The sequence below is a fragment of the Petaurus breviceps genome, unplaced genomic scaffold (assembly GCF_028583685.1).
Source record: "Petaurus breviceps papuanus isolate PSGF00001 unplaced genomic scaffold, PetGlider_PUasm1.0 129, whole genome shotgun sequence".
In the NCBI taxonomy this organism is placed as follows: Eukaryota; Metazoa; Chordata; class Mammalia; order Diprotodontia; family Petauridae; genus Petaurus; species Petaurus breviceps.
The window spans coordinates 11,937,276-11,959,595 of NW_027185665.1; the positions used below are offsets into that span (position 1 = coordinate 11,937,276).

At 34.5% G+C, this 22,320-nt stretch overlaps 1 protein-coding gene across 1 annotated transcript in view; it reads right to left on the reverse strand.

Moving 5' to 3' along the window:
• LOC138173606 (netrin receptor DCC) overlaps window positions 1-22,320 on the reverse strand; it is a 1,060,615-nt gene that overhangs the window by 364,817 nt on the left and 673,478 nt on the right. Inside the window, exons 12-13 of the mRNA XM_069103651.1 lie at window positions 19,224-19,362; window positions 10,241-10,290 (exon numbers count right to left, since the gene is read on the reverse strand). Of these exons, the coding sequence (XP_068959752.1) occupies window positions 10,241-10,290; window positions 19,224-19,362 (189 nt within the window). The remainder of the gene's footprint in view (window positions 1-10,240; window positions 10,291-19,223; window positions 19,363-22,320) is intronic.

Below are 22,320 nucleotides of genomic sequence, written 5' to 3' on the forward strand. Positions count from 1 at the left end.
AGAGACAGAGAGACAGAGACAGAGAGAGAGAGAGACAGAGAGAGAGAGATCATATTTTCCAGTGTCAGTGCTGGATTTTATGACAGAGAGTGATACATACAATAGAGCAGTTCCAGATTCCTGGGTGAACTCCAGACCATGCCATCCTAGGAAGGCATATCCTGGAAAATGATAAGTTGATGTAGAGATAGAAGTCAGGGTGATTGTTTTCCTCAGATATTTGAAGGATTGGAGGGTTGAGTGACAAAATGAATGTTCCATTTTTTCCCATGTGATGTTTTATTTCCCACAAAAAAAGCAAATTGTTACAGATAAAAGTGAAAGGACAACAAAAAACAAGTACAAAATGAAATAGTTTCTACAGATATCTAGTTCCCTCAGTGATTACAATATATGTGTACACATAATCTCTCAGATATATATGTATGTCATATATACACATGTATATATATAGTATGCATACGTATCTGTTTATATATACATATATGATGTTTTGAAAGTCCTAAAATATATAAATCCTCACTATTATTATCTTCATCTTCATTATTTTTCTAGCACCTCCGTATTCCAGTATTCCTTGTAAATATTAAATCAGAAAGAAAAAAGTGGAGCTTTTCTATCTGCAAAGGAAGTCTGCACTCAAAGCAAAACTATTCTGAAGACACTTGCAAGATATCTTAAAGAGAGGAAGATACTAAAAGAATGGGAAAAGTCATATTATTACCATGCCCTAAGCCAAAAGTAAGGAAGAAGACATCAGCAATTTCTATATCTGTTTTCCTGTTTCTATAAAATCTTCATAATAATGGTTTATGGTCAGGAGAGAATATTTAGTGAATTTACAATCAAAAGTAAATTATTTTGATTTATTAAACTGAAACTAAACAATTAAACAAGCATAATATACTCTGTTTAAACTAAAAGAAGTTATTCAATATCAAAATTACTTGAAAGTTAAATAAATTAATTTAAAAGTTAATTTGAACATTCATTTTTTAGAGTCATTAGCCTAGGCACACTTGGTACAACTTATACACAAACCTATGATCTAGTCATATGTTGATGATATTCATGAAGAAGGATGGGAGGTAGTGTGCTATAGTGGATAGCTGGCATTAGTGCCAGGAAAACCTAGGTTAAAATCTCAACTCTGATACAGCCTGACTGCAACCCTGGGCAAATTACTTGCCATCTTAGTGCCCTAGGAAACTTTCTAAGGCTACAGAATGCAAAGAATCTGTTGACCTTTATTACCAGAGAGAAGTTTTTACATATGGGAGTTCTCTGTACCTTTGAAATCACTGGTTCAATCATTATCCTTGTCTGTGCTAAGAATATGAAAAGAGGGAAGGTTTCTGCAGTAAACTTTCTATAGTTGATCACATCATCACACAAGATCAAAAGAAATAATGGACACAACATTCTCATGTGATTATGGCTTTGTCATTGCATAAAAAGAATTAGTCAACAAAACATCACAAATTCATACTTAAAGAAAATCTACAATTTCTTACTCGATATAGCTAAATATCAATTGTCTGATAAGCATTAGCAGGAGGAGCATAAAATAGAGGTGTATGCTTGCTGAAGGTGTTAGCTAGGGTCATTAAGCTGCCCTGCTCAGAGTCCAAATGGAAAATTTACTCCCCTATATAAAAGGAGCTTTCTAGGTTTTTTTTTTCTTTTACAAATGACTTTTTGTTTACTACTGCAAAGAAGTCTCCATAACAAGAATTATAACGATTCAAAAAAGAGCAGATTTGGTAATCAGTTCAAACAGGAGAATAATGTAGATAAATAATGTATATTTCTAAAATGATGGTATGTGATTGGATAGGCAGCCATTTGGTGGGCTGACCATTAGGTTTACTTATTTTTTTTATTAGTACACTTATCCTGAACACCCATTTTTGTAGGGCAACAAAGTAAGCCCCAAAATAGAATACAAACATTGTTTACAACATTGCACAATACTTGTGATGATCTCAAATTGAGATCTCTCTCATCACACACACACAGACTCACATGCAGAGATTGCAATTTTAAAGTCAGATATTCTCCTAATAACAATCTGTGTCTGTGCAGTATGGAACACCATTGTGTCTGAAGACACAAAATATTAAGTGAATTAAAGGACAATGAATAGATGCAAGGAGAGCTAAGTTATAGTATATTACTAATAATAACTCAATAAGAAATGGAATAAAATGAATTAGGTTATCTCTGGTGAGGGATGTTGTAGAGAAGATTCATTATAGGCTTACATATTTTGACTTCTCAAGTCTCTTCAAATTCTTGAGTTCTAGGATTCTAATGTAAACTGAATTTACAATTTTCCAGATCTTGTTTAGCGGATTTATACGACATTAATCAGTTTTTAACCTTAGAGTAACAAACAGTTTTTGAGAGTGCTATGTAACTTATCCATAAACCAATCTCACCTTTGGTCTTAAAAATATGGGTCTCTCTGTATGTATGTGTGCCTATTTATACATACACACATGCATAGTATATATGTGCATATAGTATATACAGGTATATACATACATGTATGTATAAACACATCACATAAAAGGTATATAAATAACATATTTATCAACACACATGTATATGCATAGTATATATGTATGTGTGTATGAGAGAGGGAGGGAGGAAGGGAGAGAGAGAGAGAGAGAGAGAGAGAGAGAGAGAGAGAGAGAGAGAGAATTCTGACCTTTTTCTGGATCTAAAATTATGCCCATTTCTTTCTAATGACTTTCCTTGAAGGTAAGAAACAAATTTCTTCATCTACCACAGCATAAAGTGCTTTGCACAGAACATATAATTAATGAATATTTGTTGAATTAGAGAATTAAATCTTGATTATTTACATTTTGGAAGGATTATCTTAGAATACTCCTTACTTTATTATTCTATGATTTTATAAATTCTTATGTACTTTAATTATCCACCTAGAAATTGATATATAGACATTTGAGATAACATTTGGGACAATAAAACTACTACTACTTACTAGTACTATTAATATTAGTACTACTACTACTATTATTTCCATTACCACCACCACAACTACTACTACTACTGCTGCTGCTGTTGCTGCTGCTGCTGCTACTACTACTACTTTGAAGCATGCAAAATTATTTTTAGCAACTCTGAATTGAGAGAAACTTTTTAGATGTTCTTGTCAATATTCACTTCTAGTCTTTAAAATATTGATGCCTTTCCTTTATGCCCAGAGAGTTATCCCTTATAACAAATAATTTTAAAAATAGAGGGGAAAAAGGTAATTTAGCAATTCTAATTAACATATCAATCCAGTCTGGTAGTATATGCAGTGTTCCACAGCCACATTTCCCCTGCCTGTGTAACAAAATGAGAATGGCACATCCTCATATTTTACCTTCAGGGATAAGCCTGATCATTATAATGACATAGTGTTCAGTTTTAAATTTTTTTTCTAGCTATTTCTTTTTTTTTCTTTCCATTGACTTTGTTGTCCTTATTATATGTTGTTTTCCTAGTTGTGCTTACTTCACTTTGCATTAGCTCATGTAAGCATTCCTACGTGTGTCTTCTTATACTATTCAAATTCTCCCTCCCCTCCACATTTCTGGCTCATTTATATTCTAGGCATTAATGTACCGTAATTTATTTAGCCATTATCTGAACAATGCACATCTGCTCTGTTTCTAGTTCTTTTCTATGATAAAAAAAGTGGTGAAATTATGATTTGGGGGCATATTGGATATTTAATTCTCTCCTTGGGATATGTGTATGTATAAATACACACATATATACAATACATATGTATGCATATGTGTATATGTGTGTATGTATGTATGTGTGTGTATATGTATCTATTCAGAACACATTTTTCCAGCAGTGGGATTGTTAGGTCAAACTAAATGGATAGTTTAGTGATATAATTCCAAAGTGTTTTCCAATTTATATCCTCAGTGAATCTGTCTTTCTACAATCCCTGCGACTTTTATCTTTACATCTTTTTTTCAACTTTGCCAATTTTCTGCATATAAGAAGAAACCACAGAGTTATTTTGATTAAAAGTTCTCTTATTAATTTGAGAAATGTTTAATACTACTTAATGCTTTGAATTTATTTTAAGGAATTTATGACCCTGTACTTTAATCACTTAACAATTTGGGAATAACTTTTAGTGTTTTGTGTTTGTATTGATTTCCTATGTATCTGAGATATCTTACATTTTCAAAGATAGGCAAGATAAAGATTTTCTTTTCTCCATCAGCCACTTCCATTTTCTTCACTGAATGGAACTACCTTAAAAACCCCTATTCTTAAGCTACACAGTGCTGATACTTTAATGGACATTTATTGCCTTTGATACTGGATATTAAGAAAACAAACACAAAATTTAAAAGACAATATAACATTATTATAGTTATGTAGATAATCTCCTTTTTACAGTGTTAGGAAAATTCAGAAAAAAATACATACCATAAACTTTTGTGCTATACTGACAGAGATGCATATTTTATTGTGATCATGCAAAATACATGATATCACAGGGTTTTATTTTGGTTTATTTTCATATTTAACATACAGCTAATTATAAATGAACAAAAACCAGCCTAAGTCCTAAACTACTTTATTTTCTCTGGTTGTAAAATATGATATTTTTAAAAGATGAGTTTAGCATCATATAGCTTTAGAACAGGAATATATCTTCCTAAATTTTTTCATCTATTTATAGATGAGGAAACAAACTGAGATACAGAAAGGGCAAATGACATGCCCAAAGTCATCTAGCTCATGTCAGAATTAGGACAAAAAATTCAGGTCTCCTGATCTCAGGTAATTTTTCCCCCCAAGGACATTCAGATCTGAACAAAGGAAAATATTACAGTTACAATATTGAGTGAGAGAGGTAAAACTTACCAGACTATACTCTAAAATATATTAAGGCTTTTTGTGGGAAACAGGTCTGGGTTCCCCTTCACAGGAAATCACCTAATTTACAAGGACACAAACTCAGAGTGCTAGGGAGTCACCCCTCTCCTCAGTGACACCTCAGCATTAGATAGACCAAATAAGGACAGAAGTGCTTTCTCAAATGTGCATTGGGTGATCTACTGTTTCCTTTTTCCAGTACTTGAGGTAGATAGCCGAGCTTAGATTGTACACCTGACTTCCAGCCAATGGAAGAAAAAGGTCAGCAGGGAAGTGGGGGAGAATTCAGCATTCGGGCTTTATAACTTCTCCATTTCCTTTTGTAAACTGCTTCTCCTGCCTGACTATTTGTCAGAGGGGAAGTTGCCCTTTCTTGAGATCATAATAAATCATTCTTTTCTGCTTCCTACCTTGAGAAGCCTCTGTGTATTATTTGGTAAGAATCTCTGTTGCACACAGTTTTGGGGTGCACACAATATTAATAAGTGTATTACATTTATGTTTAATTAATGTACTATATAAATTGACATACCTAAGAATTTAAATTATGCCCCAAAATGAAATAAAGTCATAGTTAGCTTATAACAAATGTTTCGATTTATTTCCTTCAAGATCAGTATTAGGAGTTTCACTGTTAGTTTCTTCTAAACTTATTACAAGTTTTCTGTGACTCTTTCCAAATGCTTTTATATATTTTGGATTGTACAAATAATAATATGGGAGTATGGTATCACTGATCCACAGAACAATTATTTATAAACTAATGGCCACCTCTGTGTAAAACTCATTTTACTTCAGGAGCCTTTTTCAGTCAGACTAAGATCCCTCTTTCAGTTATTTTTCTTCTATCCTCTCTATTCCATCATTAACTATACATGAAATAATTATTTTTCCACTGAAAGTAAAATCAATACATTTTTTAAAATATAGTGGAAGCTTCTAAAAACAAAACAAACAAATAAAAAACCCTAAGTACCAGGAATATCCTGGAAGCCTTTAAAATGCTAATGTCCTAAAGGAAAAAAAAAGTCATATTCCATTTAGAATATTGGACTTCAAACATATATTTTTCTTTGGAACAATAATATTCATATGAATATTGATTATATTGCAATATTTCTACTTTACAACCAAAAGCATTATTTTTATATCATCAGTACAAGATGCTTAAGAACACTCTGGAGTCCTGCAGATGAGGCTGGGGCAGCACATGGCCTTCAGAGTAGGGCTTCTTAAATTTTTCACTTGTGACACACAGTTCAAGATCATTTTTTGTGCACACTAAGTAGTACCTGTAGGGGTTAGAATACCAATCCTTATATAGCCAGAGAACTTGGGAGTGAACATTATGAAGAGAGAGAGATGCTACCTAGCATTCGTTGCTTTTGAGGTCAAGATGCTTAATTGCCAATTCCTTACAAATACTGTCTTTCGGAAAACCCAGAGAAGGAAGACTGTGGGAAGAAATTAGATTTCAAACCTGACTAGGAACAATGAGTTACCTGACCTTCAGAATTTTTAAAGTCAACATTGTTCATTTCATTTTCATTGTAATAAAAAGTTCATTTGATCAACATTTGAATAAGTGGTTCTTTTGGGTCACACAAAATTGGGAGAGATGAGACTATCAGTGGGATGAGGTCTGAGCAAATTCTGTTATATAGCGGGCCATTAGGAGTACTTGCTTATTATGGTTACTGATATCCCTAGACAGAAATCTGAGCTAAGGCAATAAAAAGATAGTTTGGAACTTTGGGGACTTGGCTACATTCCTTGCACTTATGCAAAAAAACTAACTACACAAAGACACTTGATTCTGTTCATGTTTTTGAATTTTCTCAAATTGATGGATTAAGCTTATCTGATCATTTGATGGTTTATCCAGCTATCACATACCCGAGTAACTATTTCAGCAAATAGCTTAATGCCAATGTAAAGCAAGTACTCCTATGAATAGGGCACCCTTCTTTGTGTCCTGCTTCACCCCAAACAAAACAAAAACAAACAAAAAACAATATTGTTTTGTGCCTTGAATTTGCTTTCATCAATTTAGTTCTTCAAAATACATGGAAATAAATAGTGTCTCAAAGAACTATGGCAGGACTTTATAGAATGTAATATTTAATCCCTATATTAAAATATGAGTGGTCTAGAATCTAAAGAAGTTTGATTGATTCAACTGAGATTATACAGCTTCTTTGTGGCCAGTTGAAACTAGAACATTGTCTTTGAAATTAATGCTTTCTTGAAGATTGTCTGGTCCGCCTTTAGGCCTGGACACTAGATACAGTGGTGCCTAACATACATAAAGATTATCCACAGGAAATGGTTTTAAATATTGATTGTTGATCTCTTTTGTCCATGTGGACCCAATATTTTAATATAATTTAATAACATTTTAGATCGATGTCTTAATTATGGCCTTGACATATAATGCTTCTAATCATTAAAGGTATTGAATATTCAGATGTCCATAGACATTGTCCCTCTGGGATTTGCACTGGGGTCAGTATACTAGTTATATATTGAGGTTTGAGTATTTAACACCTAGTCTGAACCCCTCTGTATCGGCTGGAGGCATCTACGGCTTCATCTTCATATCCATCCCTGCATGGGATGCTTATCACTACCTTGATGAGTTGCTCTAACCCTCCTGCTGCTATATCCCCTACCTTTGACCTCTTATTCAGAAAATGATAAACAAATCAATATTCATTGCTATTGGGAAGAATGGGAGTAGGAGTTCCAAAAGCCAGCTCAAACCGATTCAAAAGAGCCAAATGTTAAATTTTCAGTGGCAGCATTTATTCTTCAGGAGTTGGCCAATATTACTCATCAGGTATAAATTTATCACTTTGTTCATTATCTAGATGCAGGAAAGTGGTGGAGAAAATGTTAATAATGGAATTTAAATAAATCATGCAAATAAAACTTAAAACTATGTTGGATGTTTATTTATTGATTTTCTGCAGAGCCAGTTGCTAAACTTTTCCCAAAACACCCCTTGGTGGGATGGTGTATGAATGTCTACTCAGACATTCCTGCTCACAATTCCTCTTGATTCAGATTTAGTCCCTTGTACAATCTTCGGATTGAATTCTATTTTTTCCATACATTTTTACAGGCTTCCCTCTCCCACTCCCCTACCACGTCTATAATATTTTCTCTCCCTACCACTCCCTTTGGGAACCCCTACCTTCTCTTGAGATTCAGGTCAACTGTTATGTTTTTAAAGATTTTCCTGATTTCCCTGGTTATTCCTCCACCTCTACCCCAATCTCTGGATAATCTTTTTGGATGTAAACTGTTTTTGATTCCTGTGAAAATGTATGTTTCCCAGTATAATGTAAGCTTCTTGAGAGCAATGATTATTTTCTTTTTTGTACTTAGGATAGTGTCTGGTACATAAAAAGGTATTTAATGAAGTTTTATTGATTGGTTAATTTAGTATTAGCTGAATAACTTTATAAATGTTACCACATGTAACATGGTAAGAACTATCAAAGGAAACTCAATATCTCCGAATAAAGATAATAATACTTAGCTATTTCAAAAGATTAGTGGTTTAATGGAGATAATTCATCTTTATGCATATATAATATATACACACACATATATGTATATATAATATAGCTTGCTTCATCCATAAGTGTCAGTATGAATGAATTCATGTACAATGGCAATAACTATTTAATAGTAGTAGTATGGGAATCAAAAGACCTGAAATCTCATTCTGGTTTATTGCAGGTCATTTGTCCTTTGGGGCCTTAGATTCTCCAAAAACAAAAGAAGCGCATTAGAGCACAATACCTCTAAGGCTTTTTGAAACCACCATTCTAGTTCTAAAGTTTTATGGAATTAAATTCTATTGGTTATAATGGCTTTAGTCATTCTATTCACAATCCTTTAGACAGTTTCCCCCTCCCCCTCAACTTTATAGGACTTTGCTTAGGGCAATAATCCTGAGCAAAAGCATTTATATGTCTTCAAAAAAGAAGTCTTATACACTAATGCATTGTTGGTGGAGTTGTGAACTAATCTAATCATTCTGGAGAGCAAGCTGGAACTATGCCCAAATGGCAATAAAACTGCATAAAACTTTTACCCAGCAATATCACTACTAGGTCTGTATCCCAAAGAGATCATAAAAGTGGGAAAAGGACCTACATGTATCAAATATTTATAGCAGCTCTTTTTTGTTAGCAAAGATTGGAAATTGAGGGAATACCATCAATTAGGGAATGGCTGAATAAGTTGTGGTATGCGAATATAATGGAATATTATTGTGCTATAAGAAATGATGAGTAGGCAGATTTTAGAAAAACCCGGAAGGACTTACATGAACTGATGCTGAGTGAAGAGTGAAGTGAGAACAGGTAAACATTGTACACAGTAACAGCAACTTTGCATGATGATCAGCTATGATTAACTTAGTTCTTCTCAGTAAACAATGATCAAGGAAAATTCCAAAAGACTTATGATGGAAAATAATATCTACATCCAGAGAAAGAACGATGGAGTCTGAATGCAGACTGAAGCATACTCGTTTCACTGTATTTTTGTTTTTTTCATGGCTTTTTCCTTTTATTCCGCTTCTTCTTTCACAACGTGACTAATATGTCAATAGGTTTAATATGTTTGCACATATATAACATGTCAGATTGCTTGCTGTCTTGAGGAGGGGGATAGGACAGAGGGAGAAAAATTTGGAATTCAAAATCTTATAAAACTGAAGGTTGAAACTATCTTTATGTGTAATTGGAAAAAAATGTACTATTTACTAAAAATAAATAAAAATAAAAAAGGTTTTACTTAAATATTTGACGCATTAAAATGTAGGATATTGGGGCATTTGGAGTCAGTAGATTGCCCACTAAAAAAAAAATCAACTCCCTTCCCCTCCTCTCCATACATACACTGGGTACTTATGCATTTAAATACCCCACAGCAATTTCTAGGACTCCATTAGTATAAAATTCCCATGAACAACCAGAATAGATGGAATTCATTTTAACTTTGACACTTTGTAATTCATGCTAAGCAAGCTAACTATACTAGGAAAAAAAAAACGTAGTTGCACATTTGTTGTTCAAGTCACTCAATCTTAAACAAATGAGGGATGTTGGCTACAATAGCATTTTTTTACTAAAGAATTTTTTACACATGGAAAAACAGCTTTACCCAATAAGATGAATGCCAATAAAATTGAGGGACTCCTTTTTATGACAAAAAGTGTTATTTCTATAGCTGGTGAATTGACTTATAAATGAACAGGGAATGAATGAAAAGGTGAATAGACAATTGATACACTTACCCTTGAATTAACCACTTCCAAGGAGATGTTCTGAGGTGCAGCACTGGGCACTGAAAGGAAAAAAATAAAACAAAGAAACAAACAAAAAAACAAGTAGAGAATGATTACTAGCGAAGTGGAAAAACATAGAATCCTTTGGAAAGACAGGGATGCATTAGTAATCTAATTATAATTATGCACTTAATTCAGGTGCACTTCAAAGGTCCCCCGAAGAAATAAAAAGTAACTACATCTGTTCATTTCTTTTCCCTTTTAGAGGAAAAGTAATCCATCCAGGGAGTCCCTGAAATCGTTCATCAAGAATGTGCCTAATGTGACACCAAATACTGCCATTTAATTACAGCTTTCAGCTGATAACCTTCCAATGGAAAGAAATGAAAACATTTGGGAGGTTTCTTTGCTTCATTTACAATGCTGAGCACCTCAAGATCTGCATGCTTTTATGATGGAATATTTCATTCTAATGGTCACCCATGTTGCTAAATTCTGTTAATACAATTCCTTTTTCTCTCCTAAAATGGGGAAAGGAGAAATTTTAAGAAACACAGCTCATATTTTTAATGGTTTGTAATTAAGGAAGTGTGCCAGAGAGATAAGCTAGTTTTTAGTAGCATACTTACAGTCAACTTCTCAATTATTCAGGGGGAAATTTATCTTTTTTTCCTCTTCTTTTTAAAGAACTTGTAAGCCTTCCTTTCATCTTTACTCACCTCCTTTTACATTTTTCCCCTCCCCCCATTTTCTCCTAGTAATACAGCTTCCTTAGGGGACTAGAGGAAGCAAATGTAATAGAAACCTAGTGTCTTTCTACATCTAACATGTCAATGTCTCAATCATTAAACTATAATTGCATCAGAATCCTATTGTTAGCCAGTAAATATATAAACAAACATATAATACCAGATCTTCTCAGTAATAGCTAAATAGCAAATTCATAGACAACATAATTCCTCAGTTACATCCTACACATTTTATATTAGTTTCTTTTGATACTGTTCACATCTCCTATTTCTCATTTCAAGTTCTAAAATGAAAAGCTGATACTTCCCTAAATGGCAGATTTCATTTTTTGATACTACAAAGGATCTTTATACTTGAAAAAGTTGGTAAAAACTAAATTAGAGAGTATTTTACATTTTGCAAACCACATGCTCCCCCCATCCCCAGTACTTAATCCATTCAGTGTCAGATATTTTCTCTCGAAAATAGGGCAAGGAAACTACTCAGAAATGCCACGTATGTCATATTTTTAGTTGAGTGTACATAAGGCAGGATGCCAGAGACACATACTGGCCTGTAGCAACACAGCAGCTCTTTAAAAACTACATTTAGTCTGTCACTACCAACTGTCATTCTTGACACTTTTCAGTAACTCACATGATACTAAGACAAAAGGGAAAAATGATTTTTAAAAGAATCCAAACTTATTGTTCCAAATGATTAAGATTCTAATTGAATCAAAACTCAATTACTTTTTAATTCCCCTACTCTCTGTTCTTATATATAATATTTTTTTAAATAAAAACTACTTTGACATTCTAACCTTCAAATATATTTGAGCAAGCCCCATTGTTTCCATTACACAGTTTGATGTCCCCCTTGCTCTCAGGGAACGTTTTTTGCTGAGTAGGGAAAAGAGACACTTTGTTTATTCCTTTTGTCATTCCACATTTAACATTCGCCTTCCACCCCACCACATCCCCAAGGTGGTGCTTTTGTGGCTGTCATAGCTCTAATAATACTTCTGTATGCATCCTAGCTGTGTGACCCAGGGCAAGTCACTTAACCTTGCTTGCCTCAGTTCTTCATCTCTTAAAGGAGCAGAAGAAGGAAATGGCAAACGACTTAAGTATCTTTGTCAAGAAAACCCCAATTGCGATCATGAAGAGTTGGGCAGGACTGAAATGACTAAAGGAAAGCAATGCATCTTTGACAATGCCGCATTATGATGCTGGAATAGTAGTTGTATGGCCAAAACCTGGAAATGTGGTTCTATACCCAGGAACAGGGAAACAGACTGGTCAGCACTGAAGTCCATCAAATTCTATGTAGAGGTGGAACTAAGAAGAAAGTATTTAAAGTGAATCTTACAAATATGGACTTGTCTAAAAAACCTGAACCCCCCCCCCCCCACTAAAAAAACAAACAAACCTCTTTGGAGAATATCGAATTAACTCTCAGGATTAATTAAATGATGATGTCACTTTGTGAACAGAGCCTGAAATCCTATAGAAATATAGAATGCAAGCTCCTTTAGGGCAGTAAGTGTTTTCATTTTTATCTTGGTATTACAGTGACTATATAGTACCTGGTACCCAGTAGGCTTCTAATAGTTTCTTATTTAATATGAAATAATTTGGGGTTGGAAATGACTTCCATTTTTCAAAAATGACACAGAAGTCATTAGAGCAAATGGAAATATGGTTCCCTTTACCAAGTATAAGTACATCAAAATTCTAACACTAATACAACAAAGTAGAATATGAGAATATTCCACTTTAAACTTAACTATTTCTTCCCAATTTGGAAGATAGAATAGGATCTTGATGCAATAGTTCATAGGCACAGAGAAATAATCAATCAGAAAACTTCCTCTACCAAAGCAGGTTGATAATTTTCCTCTAATTTCTATTATTCATAGTTATCTAGACCACTTAGGGTGTATGGGACTTGTCAGAGTCTTGGAGTCAGTAAATTCTGAAGGGCAGGACTTGAACTCAGATGTTCCTGAGTTCAAAAGCAGCTCCCCACACCATTATGACATGGCTTTAAATTTAGTCATATGGTGAGAAGAAGAGGAAGTATGTGTAATGGTAATGGGGATTTGAAGGTCTTCCCTTCTCCTTAATAAACCTTAAGGAATTTGAAGACCTTCCCTGCTTTGAAAATAAACTCTGCCCTCTAATAGGCTGAACGTACTCACATGGAGCCTGTGGGGGTAAGAGTTTGCTGAAGGGTGGAACAGAGCCCACAGGAAACTGGGAGCCAGAGATAGCTAGACTGGGAGGGGGAGAGGATGTGTCCCCGGGAGTCAGTCAGGCTTGTGCGTAAATGTTGGTTTGTGGGAAGGCTGAAGGATGCTGAGGCTCTCTGTGCTGTTGTGGCTTATTAACTTCTTTGCTATTATGATGGAATTGGCTTACTGGTTTTGGGATTTGGTTTTCTGGTGTCTGAATAAATGTTTTGGTTCTGTTCTATATATGGAGAGTCTCTTATATTTTGAAATTGAGCACTATGCAGGTATATTTATAGTGATCTTGGGTGCTGTGAATATTGCATTGGCACTACAATATGACACAAAAGCATTTTCAAATATGTAAATCACTGATACTTTTTTTTTTCCATCAACAGCACAAAATAATAACCAGAACTTTGGGGTTTGCCAAACTATATATAAACACAAGTATGTGCATATAGGTGTTTATTTTTTTTCCAGTCTTAAAAAAAGTTTAATGGTATCACAGTGACTAATTTAATGTAAATTAGAAACATCAGTGGGGGGTCAGTAGCTATATTATATTCATTATATTATATATTATATTACCTCTATCCCATCGCACGAAGCTCCTAAAAGTAAAAAGTAGCTAGTAATGGTGGTGACCCCTTTCTGGTAACCTCAGACCTGCCAGCATGGGTATAGGAGGGGGTAAGTGAACCAGTAGTAGACTATGCCTCGTCTACACATGTATTTTTTATATGGTAACTTTTATGCCACCTCTTTTACTTAGGCCATCATTAGAATATACTGTAGCTTATTTGTCCTTACCATTCGCCTCTTTATCACCTTTGGGTCACCAACAAATTGGATTCTTCACAGTCCACAAAGTTCTACTCTGATGCCTCATTGTGGTGTGAACATAATCCTGGCTTCTTAAAAGTTATTCCAACTGCCCTTTCTTTTTCTTTTTGCAAATGCTTCATTAACTTCTGATTTACATCATTCATTTCTGCCAGATTTTGAGTTACATATTTTCTCCCCATTTTTCCCCTACCCACAGCCCCAAACATATATGTGTTTATATGTATGGGTGTATATGTATGTACACATGGGCATATATGTATGCTATAAATGCATATTTACAAAAAAAGAAATTTGTGAATTAGATACTATTATCTTCCCCATTTCACAGATGATGAAACTAAGGCTGAAAAAAATTAAGTTATTTTCCCAAAGTCACATTGATCATTTAGTATCTAAATTCAGGTCTTCCTAAAATAGTCTGCATTTTATGCACCATGCCAACTAGCTGCCTCTCCATTCTTCTCCACTATTCTTCCTGAATATGAACTAACCTATCAGCTAATCTATATTTGACCTGACTTTCACTCATTAATTTCTTATTATGTTTAATTATTAATCCTTTACTAATTCTTTTATAACATCTTGTTGACATTAAAGTAAATATTAAAGGCATAATTTTACTAAAGGCTCTCAAGTCCTAGTAATGTAATATGATTTTTGAGGTCATGATGTTCCCTATAGAGGTGATGAGTGTTACTTAACATGTGGTTAAAGTTTGTACTCATGCTTATAAAAATCTATTAGCTTCTCATCTGTGGAAGGTTGAGAATCTAGAGGGCCAAGTATGATTTCACTCCTTTATACTGCTAGATCTCAAAAGACTTGGGAATATTTTCCTTCAAGGAATAAAATGCAAATATAATGGCATGATAAGGGCATTAAAAACCATAACAAGACAATGTGTTTTCCCTGCCTGATTATCTTCCAGACTTCTAAAGGGCAAACATTTAATCTATTTTCTAATCTATAGAAGCAAGTAGTGTGATGCCGTTGAATATAAGATGAATGTATTTTTAATTCCAGGGATGGGGAACCTGTGACCTCTCTGCCACATGTGGCTTTCTAGGTCCTTGTACATGGCCTTTTGACTGAGTCCAAGTTTTACAGATCAAATCTTTTTATTAAGGGGATTTGTTCTGTGAAGTTTGGATTCAGTCAAAGGACCCCAAGCGAGGATCTAGAGGGCCACACGTGGCCTTGAAACTGCAAGCTCCCCACCCCTGAATTAGACTATATTTCAAACTCTAAATTCACCCTACCATTTGTCTACCCTGATCCAAAGAAATTTAAATAGATAAGAGATGGTAGAATTAGTTATATTGTGTGTGTATGTGTGTGTTTGGTAGGGAGGGGAATATCAATACCTATCTGGCCTTATCTTTAATAGCACTCCTTAAATGTCAGTTTTAACTGAAAAAAGGCAGAGGGGAAGGACCTGGTACAATGCTTTGCTGTTCAACATGTTGAGTTATTCAGCATTTACCAAATGGTTCATTAAAGATGTCTGGTCTGGAAACTCCCTTCAATATGGTAGAACAAAATAGGTTGAAATGTGTTCTGATGAGATGCTTTGTTGTTTTGAAGGGGGATCTAATGCTCAGATTAAGAAACAGATACTGATGCTCATAGAGACTATAAATCATTCCCTAAACATGGACTTGATGCCATTTACACCAGGTGGCATGTTTAGAAGTCTTTTAGGTTCTATACTTAGAGTCTTTGCTAAAGAAAATATGAGAGTCATTGGACACAGTCCTCTACCATCTCAAGAAACTTCCAGATCTGCAGACATCCTCACTAACTGAATCTCAAAGTATCCCCCTGTATTTATCCTTCTCTGAAAGAATTGTGCTTCTTTGTTTTTTTTGTTTTTTGTTTTTTGCTCCTAGATAAAACCATAGCACTATCTTTCATAAATATTAATTGATGGATAACTTCTCTAAATATCTTTGAAGTCAATCTGGAACTTGATGTATTACAAAAACTTAGTCTTGTATATTAGATTAGGATAGACCAGTAGAAACTGAAGACATTAGATCACTGTTGGCTTAGGACACCAATGATATTGAGCAGTTAGATATAAGGAGACATTTTTACCTTCAAGAGTCACAACACAGTTAAAACAGTAATGAAAGTTTAACTGGGTGGAAACTTTTAAGAGCATGCTATCAAAGAAATACTCTGCAGTAGAGAATTCAATTGGCAAACATTGGTTTTCAGCAGACTCTTCTCAAAACCTGCCAAAGTTCACTCAATTTTCTCTTTCCAGAGTTACACATTTGAAAGCTAAAGAAACAAGATGTTATAAGAACAGAGACAATATTAGGATTAGGATGTATGTAGCTACAATCTGATAGCACGGGCTCATAAAGAAAAGGCCCTGTGACTGGGCTTACATGTTTTTATTCAGTAATTTCCAGTTCTGTCTGACTCTTTGTGACCCCATTTGGGGTTTCCTTGTGGTTTTCTATTTTCTTCTTCAGCTCATTTGACAGATGAGAAAACTGAGGCAAACAGGGTTGCATAATTTGCTTGAGGTCGCTCAGTTAGTATGTGTCTGAGGCCACATTTGAACTAAAGAAGATGAGTCTTTCTGAGTCCAGGCTTGGTACTCTGTGCACTATGGCACCCCCTAGCTGCCCTCATCCTCTTATTTTTGTTCAGTTTTGGATGAATTGATTAGTTGTGAATTGATTCAGCTAAAACTCATGTCTGCAGACTAGGTATAGCCTAAGGCTTGTGTGGTCATTTAGGTCAGCACTCTTTCCGTAATAAAAGCAACCTGCATTCATGTTTGATGGTATGGAGTAGGATTTGACTCTGAAAGCTTTTTTCTTCAGTGACATGCTAGTTATTCCCAAAGAGTTGAAACACTTCCAAAGGATAATTTTTTGGCTAATGAGAAATAATCTATCTTTCTCACTTATGACATTTAAAACCAAAATGGAGAACAGGGCCACAGTACTATGGTTCAGAGTGTGAATTAAATCTACATAAATTATGTAAAATATTCATTTTCACTTGTTTTCTTTTGTTTTTATAATTATAAGTGTGAAGTAATTTATTCTGCCAAGATCCACTCTGTACAGCAAATGATAAGAGAATTAGATGGATGGGCATAAGAATTACTTTAAAAATAATATTGAAGAGGTGTCAAATATGAAATAATAATTTTTTAAAGTTAGAGCTGCAAATGAGCCAGAATCTGCAATGCAAATAGTATCATGAAAGGGGGTTCAGGGAACACAAGTCTATCATCCATTTCAATAACATGCTTTACTTCACATGGCATCTTTTCACTTTGTTTAATGATACATGTCCCTTCCCCTGCTCTATTGATGGGCTATGAAGCCTGTCTACCCATATACATATGCCTAGGTTTAAGAAATAAGGGTTATTAAGGCAACAAGAAGTCAATGTGTCTTCACTTTCTTAATTTTTTTTTTAACTAAATGGATCAATAAGTCATAGCATCACACACAGAACATAGCCACTTTAAGAACTTTTGAAGTTCTTAGAATCTTTTTACAACAGCACTTCTGAATCACCCTTTTTCTACTCATCTCACATCTTAGACTATGTCCCTCTACTATCACTTCATATTGTTTCTAAATATTCTCATCTCTGGTTTTCTTCTTTCTTTGACCACCTAACTTCTATTTACAAGAAACAAATCAATTCCTCTCTTTTCCTCTTTTAGAAGTTAAAAAAATCTCCCTCTGTTGAGTCTTCCTTGTCCTTCATAATCTGTAAACACACTAGATATACCTTAACCTATTCAGTTTTGTTCCCCAAATTTAACTCTTCTAAATCCATCAGTATTTTCCATGGATTCTTATCCTTCCCAATTCAAGAGAAATTCAGCCAGAGATTGGCTGGATGATTTGTCTTCTTACCATCTTTTCTTTTTTTTTACCCTTCCTAAAATATATATATATATATATATACACACACATATATATACATATATATATATTAATAAATAAAAAAGAATAAACCAAGCATGCTGAATCAAATTAATTTCCAAGAACACTATTCTTTTTTATATATTTTTGAGGCTTTTTTTAGATAAGGGAAAAATGACCTTGAGATTGTAGCAAACACTAAAATTTATAGACTCTCTAATATACTATGATCTTGGCATATGACTATAACCTTTTAAATTGTTTATACATTTTAGTATTTCCTTCATTTCCAAATATATCCTCTCCTTCCCTATAACAAAATAACAAATAATACAAAAGAGGACAAAAATGTCAGCAAAATGAAAGAACTCATTCACTGAGTCTGACAGTAAATTGATGAATGAATGAAAAAATATTTAATAAGTAATTGCTATTATATGCACCATCTATGATTCTAGGATCTGATAGAACAACAAAGAAGTGAAATAGTTCATATCTTTGAGTAACTTACTATATAAAGGAGATAATACAAATAGGGAAAGTTGTGGCCAAGAACTGAATTTTTGTTTGGGGAATCATGGGGCTATTGGGAGGAGTCATAGAGCAATCTGTTGTAATATCATTTCTAATGGTGCATTTTTTATTTCTTTGTTAGGGAAAAGCTTAAGCATTACCACTATACTGTATTAATTTTTTTAATCTAACATTTAATGTAACTATGGTTGAAGAGAGCCCAATCTTTTTTTAATTTTTATGTGCACTTTGGAAAGGACCATAGAGTCATGGATTTAGAGGTAGAAGCATCCTCAGAGACCTTCTCATCCAAATATCTCATTTTATAGATTAGGAAACTGAGACTTAGAGAGGATAGGGACTTGTCCAGGGTCACAATGTTAGAGGTGGTATTTAAACCCAGGTCTTAAGGGGTAGCTAGGTGGCTCAGTGAGTAAAGCACTGGCCCCAGAGTTGGGAGGACCCGAGTTCGGCTCTGGCCTCAGACACTTAACACTCGCACACACACACACACACACAAAAAAAACTGGCCATGTAACCTTGGGCAAGTTACTTAACTCCAATTGCCCTCCAAAAAGCAAAAAAGATATAATAAATAAATAAATAAACCCAGGTCTTCTTGACTTGAATTTTAGTATTCTATCCACTAGACAGTAAGGAGTTTAAACAAGATTTGTTATAAATAGCTCTACCATAATTATATAAGTATACTACATTTACATTAGTATTAAAAATATATGTGGTTTTCCTACTTCTGACTTACCATCAGAAAGTGTCACGACTATGAGATCATCAGTGGATACCCCTGGTCCATATCGATTATAAGCCAGAAATCGAAGTGTATACTCAGTAAATTTTTTCAGCCCTTCTAGCTTATAAGACAGTCCATCAACCTCTATATTCTGGGAAGATAAAAAAGCAGAAATTTTTATTAAGAGGAACATTAAAGTAGATATGGCAGTCATTCTGTGGAATAAATGGATTAGATATTAGACTTTTGCTCACCAAACTACACAGCTTAAATCCTTATTTGAGTAGCTGTAAAAGGTAACTTGTAACATAGACTTCCTGACTGAAGCACCATCCTCTTTAGTCTCCTGCTAATGTATCACTATACTATTTTTACAGTCATTAAGTTTCAATTTACTTTACACTACACAATACATTTAGTGGGTTTTTTTTCCTCCATAAATTGACTCCAGACCAGAAAGCAGAATACTAACTCAATGTGAAGAGATCTGTTTCTCTACTACAGAAGGAATTAGACCTTAAGGAAAAAAAATGATGAAGTCTCCACCTTTATTACTTAAACATAAACGTAAAGGGAACACATAATATTGATTAACATTATACAACATTTTTGTTTGAAATATTCAAAATTCTATGACGGTGGTCATATATTTTTCCTATCATAGCTAAGGAATTGAAGGTCACCAAGTAGAGTCATAAATTTAGAGCCAGAGGAGCCTTTTAGAGGTCATTGATTCTAATCCCTTCATTTTACAGAGGAAGGAATTGAGGCACAGAGAATTCAAGCCACATTCCCAGGTTCACATGGCTAGGATTCAAGCACAGGTTTTCCTAATTGTAGCGGTAGCACTTTATCTACTGTGTCACTGACTTTCCTCAGCAAATAAGTGGCACCACTCCTAAATGCATTTTAAAGCATTTTGGGATGGAGATCCAAGTAGCACATTAGTCACAGATAACTTCATCCCCAAACTGCATGTGTTTGACACAATGACCCTGAGTCATTCAGGTCCTACTTAAGGCAATGAATCATGTGACATATCATAGGAAGTTTCAATTACCAATGGGCAATATTAAAAGGACATATCATACCCCATGTGATTAACTTTAGCAAACTGGGAGAATTAGGTTTTATGTGTAAGTGACTAAAATTACCTGTTGTATGGGTATCATACACATTAAGTTTCAAGGTCTTTCTTTAGGTGAGCTACAACAAAGTCATGTGGGTAGAGGACAAGGCATCAGGCAATGATCAGTCAGCAAGTTTTTATTAAGCAGTTACTATGTGTCAGGCCCTGTGCTATTTGCTGGGCATACAAATAAAGGGGAAAAACAATACAAAACATTTCTTCCCTCAAGGAACTTGATTCTAATGAGGGAGAGAACAGGTATATAACTATGGATACAGAGGAGACGTGAAATATTCAGAGAAAGGAAGATATTAGCAAATGGGGAAACTGAGAAAAGACCTCCTAAAGGTGAGATTTGAGCAGTCTTGAAGAAATCCAAAGAAGTTAAGTTGTAGAAATAGGGAGACACTTCAGGAACATTTCAGGCATGGAAGATAGTGATTGGGAAGTCACAGAGATGGATGAGTCGTATGCAAGTAGAATCAAATGGGCAAGGAGCTGGCTGAAATAGTGTGTAGAAGAGACTAAAGTGTAAGCATCTAGGAAAGGTATTAAATGACCAGGTTTAAAGACCAGAACATTTTAAGAGCTTTAAAAGAGAATTTATATTTGATCCTGGAAGCAATAGGGAGTTAATGGAGTTTGTTGAATAAAATAGTCAGATCTACAATTTAGAAAAGTCACCCTGGCAGTTGGGTGTAGAAGGTGAATTCAAATGGGCCAAGACTTGAGGCAGGGAGACCAGTTGGAAGGCTATTGCTGCAGTCTAGCAGAGAAGTGATGATGGCCTTAACTAGAGTGATGGCTGTGTGAGTGGAGAGAAAGGGCATAGACAAGAGAGGTGACAGTAGAAATAAGAATTGGCAACAGATTTTATACATGCAAAGTGCATTTGAGCAGTCAAGGATATCACCAAGTTTGCAGACCTGAGTGACTGAGAGGATAGTAGTGTATTTTACAGTAATTGGGAAATTTGAAAGCAGGGAGGTTTGGAAGGAAAGACAATAAGCTCTGTTTTGTTCTTGTTAAATTTAAGATGTCTATAGGACATCCAATTGGTAGCATGGGATTGAAAATCAGGAGAAAGTTTAGGGCTAGAGATAGAGATTTGCACATCATCTGTATAAATTTGATAATTAAATCTATGGGACCTGGTAAGATCTTCAAATTACAGACTGGAAATGAAAAAAAAGAAGAAGATGGCTCAGGATAATTTCAGGAAACACACATTGTTAATAGGAAAGGAAAGGATTACCATGCACCAAAGGAGAATAAGAAGGAAAGATTAGACAAATAGGGACTTCAAATTTTCTTGAATAATTTTTAATTGTGTTCTAAGATGGTTGAAACAAGTCACTACTCTCCCAGTTTTAAATTAGGTTTTTTTTCCTTCCACAGTCCCACCTACACTATTTTCCCCATCTTATATTTTTTGTGAATTTTAAGAGTACGAGGAAATACATTGAAGGTGTTTTAATTTTTATTCCTATAATTACTAGTGATTTGGGGTAATTTTCAGCTGGTTGTGAATCATGATGTTTCTTCATTTGAAAATTGTGTTTATACTTTTTGCACATATTTATGGGGAAATGACTCAATTTTATAGACCCCGCTTCACATAGAAAATATTAAAAATGGAACTAGCTTTCAGGAAACTGGCACTGATGAAAGCAGTGACCTCTGTCTTCATATTTCTATATTCCATCCAAAACATTTTGCAAATCTTAAGATGCTATATAAAGGTTAACTTTTATTGTTATTTCCAAATTCCCAAAGCTGCTAACATATGCATGCTCATACAAATTACTCTGTCTCCTTTGTCATGCTGCCTTTCAGGAAATGTACACATCAGCTGTAGAGGTGTATGTATATATCTCTAAATGTGTATTATACACACATATTTTCACTTCTTTTCAAAATGATCTTTCAATGGCCTAGATCTATGCCAAGGTTTTATAATCCCCCACTTCCTGTGTGAAA